General features: G+C 35.9%; 1 protein-coding gene and 1 long non-coding RNA gene across 2 annotated transcripts; both read left to right on the top strand.

The window, feature by feature from the left end:
* The first annotated feature begins 978 nt into the window (after positions 1-978).
* LOC104216536 (uncharacterized) lies at positions 979-1,905 on the top strand. The gene is made up of 2 exons (XM_009766609.2): positions 979-1,440; positions 1,630-1,905. Exons 1-2 carry the CDS (start codon positions 979-981, stop codon positions 1,903-1,905), a joined length of 738 nt encoding a protein of 245 aa, XP_009764911.2.
* Positions 1,906-3,967: 2,062 nt separating this feature from the next.
* LOC104216520 (uncharacterized) lies at positions 3,968-6,215 on the top strand. Its single transcript, XR_708512.2, has 3 exons — positions 3,968-4,056; positions 5,634-5,701; positions 5,823-6,215. It is a non-coding gene; the product is annotated as an uncharacterized lncRNA (long non-coding RNA).
* The last annotated feature ends 7,441 nt before the right edge of the window (positions 6,216-13,656 follow it).

The raw sequence follows: 13,656 nt of genomic DNA, 5'->3' as shown, positions 1-13,656 counted from the left end.
ATCAGACAATAAAAGGAAGCGATTCTTATCCAGTCTATAGAAGACGAAATACAGGGGAAGTTGTGAAAGTAAGAGAACGATATTTAAATAACTCCTGGGTTGTTCTGTACAATCCATATTTACTTGGGAAATTCAATTGTCATTTAAATGTTAAAGTTTGCTCTGACATCAAGGTCGTGAAATATCTCTACAAATACATTTGTAAAGGACATGATAAGATTGCATTTTGTGTACAAAATAATGATACAAACATAGAAATAGATGAGATAAAAGAATATCGATCTCCTAGATAGGTATCACCTCCAGAAGCTATTTGGCGTCTCTTTGGTTTTCCAATAAGTGAAATGTCTCCCAGCGTTTATCGTCTTCAACTACATCTTGAAGGTCAACAATTTATTTCTTTTAAGAGCAATGCGGATATACATACAATTGTGAATAATCCGATGATTCAAAAACAATGTTAACAGAATTTTTCTCCATGAACAAAACTAATGAAGATGCTAAAGAGCTCAATTTACTATATAAAGAATTTCCTGAATACTTTATGTGGTCCTCCAGTGATAAATTTTAGGCACGTAGACAAAAGCATTGTGTTGTTGGCCGCATTGTGACATGTCATCCAACAGAAGGAGATTGATATTATCTTAGATTACTACTAATGCATGTACTAGGACCGACATCATATAAGGATCTTTGACAGTGAATGGGGAGCCTTATAATACTTTCAGAGGGTCCGTAAAGAAAAGAGGAATGTTACAATGTGATAATAGTTTGATAGAGTGTATGTTTGAAGCCGCAATTTACCAAATGCTATATAGTTTAAGGAGTTTATTTTCTATATTATTCCCTGCCAACCCTAGAAAATTATGGGAGCAATTTGAAGAATCAATGATCGAAGACTACAAAGTGTTACAAATTATTGAAAGAAGAGAAATTCGATATCAAGATTTGAATCATATCAACGATATTTTACAAATTATGGATCATGATATAAATGAATATGAACTCATTCCAAAAACTATTAGGCCTTTTACGGCAGCAAGAGAAGCAAAAGAGATTCATTTTGAAAGATCTATTATTGTCAGTGAAGATGACATACTGTTGCATAGGAAATTAAACAAAAATCAACTAATTGCATATAATCTGATTACTGAAAGGATATTTTCAAATAAAGCAGGTGCCTTTTTTATAGATGGTCCCGGAGGAACAGGGAAAACTTTTTTATACCGGGCTTTATTGGCAACTATACGATCTATGGGATATATAGCTTTGGCAACAATTACTTTTGGTGTTGCTACTTCTATTCTTTCAGATGGACGTACTGCACATTCACATTTCAAATTTCCTATTGACATCGATGAAAATACCAGTTGTAACATTAGCAAAGAAAGCTCACTTGCAGGGTTAATCCGAGATGCAAAATTGATTGTGTGGGATGAAGTATATATGGCCAAAAGAAGAATGTTAGAAGTTTTTGATCTACTATAAAAAGATCTGATGAATACAAATGCATTATTTGGCGGAAAAGTTGTAGTTTTAGGAGGTGATTTCAGACAGACTCTTCCTGTTGTGCGATACGAAAAAAAAAAAGATTTCATTGGCGAAAGTTTGTTATATTCTAGCATTTAGAATGAACTTGAAAAATCAAAATTATCTGAGAATATGAGAGCTAAAACAGATCCTGCATTTTGTGATTATTTGCTAAGAATTGGAATTGGACAAGAACGAGTCAACTCAGCAGACAAGATTAAAATTCCAGATTCTTTGATTATCCCTTATACAACCGAAAGAGAATCTCTTGATAAATTATTTGTAGCAACATATTTAAATTTGGATTCATTATATTCTAATTCATCCTGTATAGATTTCCATGTGATCTTGACAACAAAAAATGATATTCGTTGATGAAATTAATGGCATGCTTATTGATCGATTCACAGGAAAATCAAAAATATTTATTGCTACTGATGAGGCTATTGAATTTAACAACCAAACACAAATTGAAGATCTACTACACACTTTAAATCTTCCAGGTTTGCCTCCTTACAAATTATGTTTAAAAGAGAATTGCCCAATTATATTATTACGAAATCTAAATCCATATGAAGGTTTATGTAATGGTACGTGATTGACCTTGTTGTGATTTTAAAAGTCATGTTATTAGCGCTAAGATCACGGTTGGTGATCTGAAGAATATGCATGTGTTTATCCCAAGAATACCATTATTATCATCACAGGATGAGAAAACGACTGTTCAGTTCAAAAGAACACAATTTCTTGTTACATTATGCTTTGCTATGACTATAAATAAAGTACAAGGTCAAACTTTAGATTTTTTTGGAATTTATTTGTGGAACCTGTATTTTCACACAGTCAACTTTATGTTGCCTTATCAAGAGCAAAGAGTTCAAATTTTGTAAAGCTGTTGATTCAGCCATCGACACCAACTAGCCATGACGATCATTCTACCTCTAATATCGTTTACGGACAAATCATTAAGAAAGCAGGTGCCTGAACATCGACATACGATTCTTCGGGAGGTCCATTGCTCTTTCCTTCTCTTATTATCCTGTGTGCACATTTTCTGATATTTTCATACATTCTCTGCTTTGCGTTTTCAATCTGTTAATGCTTTAATCTTAATTTTCGTCTATTTCAACTCTATCAAAGTGTAATAAGACTTGATTCCAAAAGGTCCTTATGAGGCGATTCTCATCCTCACCATTTATGTGCAAAAATTTTGATGAAATAAGCTTTTTGGAATTTAAAAACTAAAAGGTTTTCACCTTAGTTCAAGAAATGATTTTGTAAAACAAACAGAACATAGAGTACTTATTTCCCTGGAATTTTACTATGGTCACTAGCAGATAGCACTTTTGATGTCTTATTAATTCTTATTTTTTCCCCTATGACTGTGTAAAACATATAGATTATATAAAACAGCTAAGCGAGGACTGCAAACTAAAGCTGAAAATGATTTTAAAAGATCAACATATCTTTATGATGTTGCTGACCACAACTCAGGTGAATTAGTAGTCAGATAACAACTTCAATGGTGGACTTAGATCACGAACTCCTTATTTGGAACTGTACTTCCTTCAATTGAATCGATTGTGAATAATTTAGCATACGGTGGACAGGCAGTTGCTCAGACCTTCTATAGTGGAAATTAGCTAATTATTCTTTTGTGTGTATCAACTTGACTTGCTATACTTGCTTGATGTTTGTCATTGTGCATTGCTCAGTTTGCCAATTTCTATTTGGCTTTTCCAGTAACTAGGCTTTGTGTATCATTAGTTGGTCTTATAGTGTTAAGTGATCCAAAACTAAGTTGTATGGTTTAACTATTCCAACTGTAATACCATTTGATGATCTTCTCAAGGAAAAATAAATTTATGATTTGAGGTATCTTAGAATGTACTGACAACTATTTTTCATCCTTTACTGAGCATAGGTAACATGTTTGTTGTGATAACACCAATCCAAGGTAGTGGAAGAGGAGTTACGCCGGGGAGCAAGTGAGGTAACTTTATTTTTATTTTCTTTTATTATCTTGCAACATATTTACATGTCGTTTATAAAAAAATCTTTCTCTGCATGTATGGTTAGGTATTCTAACTAATTGTAATTTCTACTTTATCTATTCTTCATTGTCTCTATGTCAGTTTCTTTCTATTACATTTCTCTTGATCTTTTCTTCTATCGAGACCATTTTTTCTTCAATAAATTGAACCATACACTAAGCAGTCATTCAATGAGAGATTAACTTTTAATTTTTTATAGCCACTGGCAAGCTATATCATGGCCATGACAGTTATTTCTATTCGATTTTGACCTTTATTCATTTCTGCGGTTACTGAATTTTGTAGAAACGTTGAGTTGTGTAGACTCACTGAGCAGGTTGTCTTCTCGGATCCCTACAAAATGTCACAATATAATCATTGCACATCTCCTTATGCAGATGCCGATGCAAAGAATAAGTTAATAATTCAGATCGACTCTGAAGGCACTGCTAAAGAATAAGAAGCTCATTCAATTGAAGTAGCCTCAACTCAGGTAATATTTAGTGCATTGTTGACTAATATGCACTGCTTTTGATCATGAGTAATGTTAGATAGAATAGATGGGGATGAGATAAAGTTCCTGTCTTTAGGAAAGCTTGAAATCAACAAATATTGGGTTTATTACTGATGTGTAACATTCATTTGTTTACAACTTTGAGTGCTTTGAGATTATTACATAAAAGTATTTTCTTTTAGATTTCTGTAGAAAGGCCACATTCATGATGGTATGGTGTCATACTTTTATATTTGGATTTTGCATTTTTCTGTATCAGGTTAATCATGTTTCGTAATGTTGGCTTGTTTTCATAAGAAAACATAAAATTTGCAAGTTCCTTTTTTGAGAAAGTTTAATTTTTTCGGAGAAGGAATCTACAAGTACCTTTGTTTATATATATATATATATATATATAGTCACCATTCTGTGCTAGATCAATTAGTACAACTTGTGCGGATTCACCACACTCTACCCTATAAGCCTCCACTCTGAAAATCCTTTCCAAAATTCAAAGTGATCTCTCCTAAGCTTTCAAGCTGATCCCTTCTTCAAGATTCTTGATAATTGGTTGCACACATGACATTTTCACTAAGAAATTGTTGCCATTTTCCCAAATCTCATCTTGTAATAATGTTGCAAGTCAAGTTAGTGCAGCTTCATCGGCTTCCCTTTTGTTGCCTTGTAATAATTCAGCCAACAGAGGCACTGCTCTTGCTTTTACCAAGCAAATTGTGCTTCTTGTAGAGCAATGACAATCATATACACTACAAAAACCACGAAAACCATCTTGATTTTCTCAATTTTCTTAGAGGGAGCGAATTTTGAGATAGTTGAGGTAGAGATACTGCAGCTCTATAATATCTTTTTTGATCACTGTCTGTAATATACCTTCTTAAACTGTTGTAGCAACTCAACTGTGTGCTTCAAAAATAACAGTATAGGTTCAGTACAAACGTATGTTTTCAGTCATACAGCTCTAAATATTTACAATAACCAACAAAAAAATAATCAAGGAAAACTTTTATTAATGTAGCAGTTGTTTAAGTTTATCTTTTCGTTATGATTGACTGTTGTTACCTAATTTGGCTTTAGCTGTGCGCTAATCCATTTTGGCTTACTTTGTGGCTTTTCTTTTTATCATTTAGAAATATTAATAAAAGCAGGATAGTTCTATTAATTATTATCATCATCTAATTATTACTCAAAATGAAAAAATATAGTGACAGTGGAATATTGTATGGAAAATACTTCAGTGATATAGTTAATCGAGACATTGTCTTCTTACATTGAAGGGAAGATATTTGGAACAAAGTAATATCATGTAGCATTCATTTAATGCGCAGAAAATAGTAGAAGAAATCACAAGTTTTAGTTTCTTCATTACTTTCTTTTACTGCAGATTCGTATATTTGGTATCTGGTAATAGGGCTTACAACAATGATCTTCTTTCTTCTCTGTACCTTAATTTTGAGACAGTGACATTACTCTTTCTGTAGAGAATAATTTTATGAGTATTTTCAATGCACAATGTGTTGTATACTGACCAGGACTGCAACTTATTTTTGGCTTTGTAGAACTACTGATGCTTCTCTTACATCCAGTACCACCAAAAGAATTGCTCAGTGGGCTTAGCACTGCACAGGTAACCGACTATTTTACCTTTGTATATTTGTACACGTTGGCTCCCATTAACAGATTCTATGTTCCTCCTTCCTGTTGTATGGCTAATAGTTAATGTTGTGCACCGTTTTTGTTTCTACAAGTTATGATATTGTGCTAGAGGAGAGAAAGAGGCCTTTTGCAAAGTGAGACATTGCAATACTTCAGAAGGATGCAGCTTTTGCAAGCGTAATGTTCTGATACACGAAATGGACCTTCCCACTGCCGCACTTCGACAAGGGGAGAGCTCTATAAATGACAACAACAATGTGGTTCCAAATTCACCTTGCCCAAATAAGAGTCAATCAGATATGCAGTTCCCAATAGAAGCATATTACTGAAACATATTATTTTCAGTAACATATAAATTATAGTTGAGTTATTATTCCATAATATTGCAGGCTTTGGTGTAGAATGCCTCTCTTAGCTTGGTTGAGATGAATACTCCAGTTTCTCATTTCAATCAGAATCAACCTACTTTGGAAGGAGTACTTTTGAATTTTTAGTTTCAGCGTTGTAACAGTTCAGTTGACGTAATAATTTATTTATTTTTTTATAGTAATTCTAATTTCTACCACTTACACATATTTGTATCAGCTCACCTGCTGCAAAACCATATGTTTTTTTTGGTAACATATGAATTAGAAACAGTAGGATTAAAAAGTGAGATTTTTGTAGTAGCTATGTAGTCTTCTTTTTTCTCTTTTGAGTAACATCTCACTAATAGCCCTACGGTCTTCCATTTCGTTACACAAGCTCACCTTTGCTTACAAATTTACAATAATATAGTTCTGTTCACGTTGGGAGAAAAGCTCGGGCTACCCCTCCACTAGTAAAAAATTCAAAAAAAAAAAGATTTTGCACTTTTTCATCATTTTCCGAAAATCAAAAATCAAAAAAAAAGAGGAAAACAAAATCCAAAAAGAGTTTACATGTTTCATTATTTTTCAAAAAAAGACAAAAAATATATTTTCTCTAAATTAGTTGTTTTTTTAATTCTTGTCGGTATCCAATCTGTCCGAACTACGCATACCTGATTCTCGTCTTTCGGGGTGTGATACGTAGGCAACCCACATAGGGTCCGGTCTTCTTAGTGAGTTTAGGTTCTTGGCTTCGCGGGGTCTTAGTCAAATCCTGTATTTCAGCCACTTTTACCCATATAGGTTGATTTTAAAAAAATAGTCACAATCATGTCTTGCATGTGTCCAACAGGAAGGGTTGTTGTCTCACACAGCATTCTAGGTCTTTAACTTTATTTGGTTTTAATTTTCTCATACAGGTGTGGATCTATTTACCGGAGTTTGGGCATGACAGACGCCTTAGGACCATCCAGTCAAGATCGCTCATTCAGGAGTTGCTTAAAGAGATTTTTTATTTTTATTTTTATGTTGAGTCTGTTTTTCTTTTTATGTCGCGTTTTACCTTCTAGTTCTATACAGTAATATCGAGTCTTTTAAAGGATGTTGAAGTCTGTCATAGTCTGGTAAGTTTGTCGAATTTTTCTTGTTATTGTATTTCCTATTTTGCATTTGAAAAATGTGTTATAGATCAAAAATCCAAGAAAACAAAATTACGTTTTAATATTTCTGTTAGAAGTTTTTTTTAGAATACTAATTCTAGGAATTAAAAAAAAAATCATTTGAGGTGGTTTTTCCTTTAGGCAATTAATATCTAGAACTTAAAATAAAAATTATTTTTATATTTCCTTTAATATATTAGGATTAAAAAAAATTTAATTTTTTTTTTCTTTTAGTACCTCTTTAAAAGTTTTCTTTAAGATATTAATTTCAAAAATTCAAAAAGATTTTTTTTGAGGTTCTTCTTTGGGAAATTAATGAAAAATGAATAAAAAAATTCGTTTTATTTTTACTAGAACTTCAGGACATTGTACATAGAAGAAAAGAAAACAACGTACTTTATCTTTGGTTTATCTTCAGAGTTTCTCCCTTAGGTAATCAAAACCGAAATCCAAAAGCATTTTTATCTTTTTCATTTCTTTGGTCGAAATCTTTCCTGAGGATATCAAGTGAAAATTAAAAATATTTTTCTTTGGTTCATTCTTTAGATTTCCTTCCTAAAAACAAAAGAATCAAAAAATGTTTTTCTCTTCTAGTTTTTTTCTCCTTAATTTGTCATAGAGTATCTATTTCAAAAAAAAAACTATTTGCTCGTTTAAGCTTGAGTTTAGAATAGGATATAGAACATCAAATCTAGAAAATTTAAAAAAAATAATTTGCTTCTTTATTTCTCTTTTCTCATCAGAGTAGTCATTAAGGTAAAAAAGAAACGAAAATGGAAAAAAGAGAAATGAGAACGATAGTTTGTTTACTTTACTCCTGATCTTCCCGAACTACGCAAAGATCTTATTCATGCGGCATCATGATACGTAGGCAACCTACATAGGGTTCGATCAAATCATTTTTTTAAGTTAAAAGAAAAAGAAAAAAAGTGAAAAAAGAATGAAGTTGTGGGACGTGAGAAATGAGAGAAAGAAAAGAGCGATAATTAGAAAGAAAAAAAAAGAAGGAAAATGAGCAAGCAAGTGCTATAAAAGTAAAGAAAAATGATGATTGAAATGAACAAATTGGGATGATGCCAACTGACCTTCGTACCCTCGAAGTCATTTTAGAACCGATAACTGCGACTAGGTGCATTGCACATAAAGAGACATTATCTTATGTTAAATGCCCTAACGCTAACGTGATGACTTCATCTTCATAGCGGAAAGGTGGTTGGTTTGTGGTTCTTAAAGTGGTAACTCTTCTCTACAGCATAAGGTCGAAAGGCAATGGCAGACGGCAACAGAATCGAGTTTGTTGATACTGGGGCCCAAAAGCAATTGGCTGAACAGGGCAATGGGTTGGTTGAAGAGGTAAGGATGTTAAGACAATACATGACCGACATGTATCAGGCTTGGATGACTGGGAAGGCACTATCCCCGCCACCACCTAGCTTCTTATATGCTACCCTTACCCAAGCTCCGGTCATAGTGCCCGATGATCCCCCATACTCTCCAGATCCACCCGCTTATCACAACTTTCCCAACCACCCTAGTAGCTCCATCACTCGTCCTCCAATTACCTTTCCCCAAAATTGCCCTCCTGTCATATCCACTATTCCCAACAGTGAAAACCCACTCAAAGCTCATGATGCCCAATATTATCCCTCAGAGGTTACCCACAAGGTTCCTGACTTATACAAGAAGAGCCCATCGGGATGAGCCTCATGTTGAAAATGAAAAGTTCACAGGAAAAGAAGGGTGAGATGAGATATCCAGGAAGCTAAAAGGTATAGAACAGTCCTTAAGGAGCATGCAAGGGATGAGAAATTAGATTAATATGTTCCTTGATGTTCATCTGCCTGCGGGGTTTAAAGTGCCAAAGTTTAATTTGTATAAGGGGTGTGGAGATCCGGTAGCCCATCTGAGGGGTTATTGCAGTGAAATGAGAAGTGTTGGCGGGAAAGATGAGTTACTGATGGCGTATTTCAGTAAGAGCCTGACTGGGGCAGCTTTGGAATGGTATAGTCATCAAAATGTCGGTAAGTGTCATACATGGGATGACTTGGCTCAAGATTTTGCGCGACACTGTCAAAACAATATAGATATTTTCCCAGACCGCTCCTCCCTATCTCAAATGGAAAAGAAACCCAAGGAAAGTTTTAGGGAATTTTGGTTCTATGATGACCCAAGAGGTCATCACTTGTTTTTAAAATGAATTCTGCATTCCGAGGCCTTAAAAACCTCTTTTAGCAATACTTCAATTTGCATGCGTAGTCCGGGCGCGTAACCAGAAAGCCTATATGTGAGAATCTGTGAAAAATGATAAATTTTGACTATAAAATGAATTAATTTGACTTCGGTCAGCGCTTTGGATAAACAGACCCGGACCCGTGATTTGAAGGTCCCGAAGGGTCCGTAGGAAAATATAAGACTTGGGTGTATGCCCAGAATCTAATTCCGAGGTCCCAAGCCCGAGAAATGAATTTTTGAAGAAAATTATTTTTTGAAATAGTTCATAAGGTTTGGAAATGAATTTTGATTAGAACTTGTTGGTACCTGGACCGTATTTTAGTTCCGGCGCCTAGTACAGGTCTTATATATAATTTAAGATAATTCTGTGAAGTTTGGTAAGAAACGGAATCCGTTTGACGTGATTCGGACCTTAAATGCAAAATTTGATGTTTAAAGAAGTTTTGAGAAATTTTATTGATCTTGAGGTTTAATTCGATGTTCATGATGTTATTTTGGTGATTTTATTACACGAATAAGTTCGTAGGATGTTTTTAAGGTTGAGTGTATATTTGGGTTGGAGCCCCGAGGGCTCGGGTGAGTTTTGGATAGGCCACGGGGTGCATTTTTAACTTAGAAAATTTGCAGGTTTTCAGCTGTGCATAGCAGGCCTGTAGGTTTCGCATTTGTGAAGCCTGGCTCGCAAATGCGAGCGGCTTGTCACAATTACGAAGAAAGCCCAGGCCAGCTCCCTCTCACAAATTCGAGATTATCTTCGCAATTGCGAAGTTTCACATTTGGCCGGTGATCGCAAATGCGATGATGTGGTCGCAATTCCCAAGTCGCAAATGCGACTTGTTGATCGCAAATGCGAAAGTCCAGTTTTTCCTGAAGGGTTCGCAAATGCGAGCCCTGTTTCGCAATTCCCAAGCTAGCAAAGGTCGGGGTTCGCAATTGCAAACCCCTGTTCGCAATTCCCACATCTGAGACCTGCATATTTTATACTTAGACGATTTTAAACTCATTTTTCACATCTTTACAAAATACAAACTCCTTTGGGCGATTTTCCAAGAACAACTCTTCTTCCAAACCGATTATAAGTTAATTTTAACTCATTTCCTTCAATTATTAACATATTTTAACATAATTTCAACTCAAAATCAATGATTTTCATGGGGGAAATTTGGTGTTTTGGGTAGAACCTAGGTTTTTTAAAAATTGGGGATTTGGACCTCGATTTGAGGTCTGATTTCAAAATAAATTATATATTTGGGTTTGCGGGGGAATGGGTAATTAGGTTTTGGTTCAAACCTCGGGTTTTGACCATATGGTCCTGGGGGCGATTTTTGACTTTTTGGGCATAACTTTAGAAAAACTCATTTTCATGCATTGAGGTTGATTCATTTAGCGTTTATGATGTACTTAAGTAACTTATGGCTAGATTCGAGTGAATTGGTGGTGGAATCAAGGGGTAAAGCTATAATTGAATCGTGAATTATGTTCGAGGCATCGAGGTAAGTGTTTGGTCTAAACTTAACTTGAGGGATTACGAGTTGTGTCATATTTGCTACATGTTAATTATGGAGTACGACGTATAGGCATGGTGACGAGTATCTATATATTGCTGCCAAGCATGCCCGTGAGTCTTGTATTATAATTGTTATAACTCCGTTGTGGTTTATTGCGCTTCATATGTTATTATCACCATTGTTTCCTTGCCAGGATGTTTGTTTGATATTAATGTTCCCTTGCTGGGATATTTGTTTTGATAGTATTGTTCCCTTGCCGGGAAGTTGTTAGATTGCTCTTATTCCCTTGTCGGGATTCCTTGTAATTATTGTTGGCTTGTAAATGGGAGCGGGTGGTACGCCTACTACAAGATATACTGAAATGGGAGCGGGTGGTACGCCTACCACAAGGTATAATGAAATGGGAACGGGTGGTACACCTACCACAAGATAAATGAAATGGGAGCGAGTGGTACGCCTACCACGAGATAAATGAAATGGGAGCGGGTGGCATGCCTGCCACGAGATACAAGAAATGGGAGTGGGTGACATGCCTTCCACGAGATACAGGAAATGGGATTGGGTTGCACGCCTGCAACAAGATGTGAAAAGAAAGTAAAATCTGCCTTTATTTTCCTTATTATTGTTAGTGGTTGATTTTGATTCCTTTATAATTCTCTTGATATTCTATTTTACCTATTAGTCCCCGAAGCATATTTCCCCCTCCTATCTTTATTTGTTTATTTCTTTTCCACTGTATATATTTGAATTGCACGGGTTTATTTGGTAGTCTGGTCCTAGCCTCGTCACTACTTCGCCGAGGTTAGGCTAGACACTTACTAGCACATGGGGTCGGTTGTGCTGATACTACATTCTGCACTCTTTTGTGCAGACCCTAGTGTTGTGGACTTCGTACCGCAGTGAGATTGCTGATTCTTAATCATCAGGCGACCCAAGGTAGACCTGCAGGCGTCCACAGGCCCTGGTGTCTCCCTCTGTCCCTATTTCCTATTTTATTTTCCTTTTATTCAGAAACAATGTACTGTTATTTCTTCAGACTTTGTATGTAGCAATCTTAGATAGTCGGTGACACTGTGTCACCAGGTTTTGGGTGGTTAAGGCTTAAGTATTTGTAATAGATGCAGTTTTCATAAATCTTATTGTTGTCTTCCGCTTAAATTTGAATTTTCACTATCACCACGTTTTCATCTTATATTTGTTAAAAAGAAATAATTGGTTAATGAAGTAATTTGATTAGAGGTTTGGCTTGCCTATCTCACATTAGTAGGAGACATCACGACTCCCGAGGGTGGGAAATCCGGGTCATGACAGGTTCAGATGGAACGAACAAGTTGCTCGGGGCAGTCTACCCATTGATAGAAAAGATGTTGCTGAGCCCAGCCAACGACAGGATCTAGTGTGCATTCCTGCTAAACGCTTTCAGCCTCAATACCGACCCCATGAACATCCCCAAACTCCACATAATCCACCCAGTATTATCCTCCGAACAACATCCGTCCATCTGTCCAACCACTAGGTCACTCCTTAGGGCAAGCACCAGCATCCCAAAATCCTCGTGCGCCTTCACAGCATTTTCGAGCATCCAACAACTCTAAAAAACTGGGGCATGGAGGTAAAAAAATGCAAAGAAATAGTTTCACGCCAATCGGAGAATCCTATACAAGCCTGTTTGGAAAGTTAAAACATTCTGGCCTGATTGAGCCGATCCTTGGCTATACTTCGGACCCATATGCAAAAGGTTTTGATCCTACTGTACGGTGCATGTAACACTCTAATGTCCAAGGGTATAGCATTGGAGATTGTCGTGCTTTAAAAAGGGAAATGGAAAGAATGATTCAATAAGGGATAATTGTGGTCCAGAACAATGACACCTAGCATATCACGCAGAATCCTTTACCTACACATGATGATGCACACTCTGCAGAGATGATGCGTGGTGACAGGGAGCATGAGAATCCTCTTGGGAACTTGCCGACTGAGGTTAAGAATATTGAAACTGGTAATGGTCTTGGTAATATTGATGTGGAACTCAGTGGCTAAGATGCCGAGCTTGGTAATTGGAAAGACGCTCCTTTCTGGGCTAGCCGGGAAGGAATCTTGGTGGTTTATTTTGTTGTCATTTCTATCGTCCGGGTCATTTCAGGGTTGTAATCCGGATATTGTCTTGTAACTTAAACCCTTCTATCCTTTTATTTTGCATGGTTCGTTTAGTCGTAGTAACTCGTTGAGTGTTGTCTAGGTTTGTTCCAGGGTTGTAACCCTAGTTCAGTTTGCTTGTTTTGTTGTTCGAACCGTTTCACCGTCTGTCTAATGCAATTTTTCTATCTTCTATTATTTTAGTCAGTGTTTGTTTAGTTCTCTTTTCCTTTTATAGTTCTTTTCCTAATGACTCTAGTGATATGACATGCACGGATAATTCTAGGCCTGGTCTAAAAATTAGTTTAGCCATGAAACAATGAAATAATTTTGAAGATAATAGGGACACTTGAGGGAAATAAGTACATATTTGGACATTTTGAGATCATATGAAGCCCGAATCATGTGAAACTGGGGCAGATAATCTGAAAAGTTAATAGGGTGACAAGAATTCGTTAAGGGAGAGTGCATCCCGAACGATTTGAAGCAAGCAACTTTTAGTTCAAGTGCATCTCAAGTTACAAGATAAAATCAAGGAAGTTT

This window comes from Nicotiana sylvestris, chromosome 12 (assembly GCF_000393655.2).
Source record: "Nicotiana sylvestris chromosome 12, ASM39365v2, whole genome shotgun sequence".
NCBI classification, from domain to species: Eukaryota; Viridiplantae; Streptophyta; class Magnoliopsida; order Solanales; family Solanaceae; genus Nicotiana; species Nicotiana sylvestris.
The sequence above is the reverse complement of the archived record's forward strand: the minus strand, read 5'-3'. Positions and strand labels throughout refer to the sequence as shown.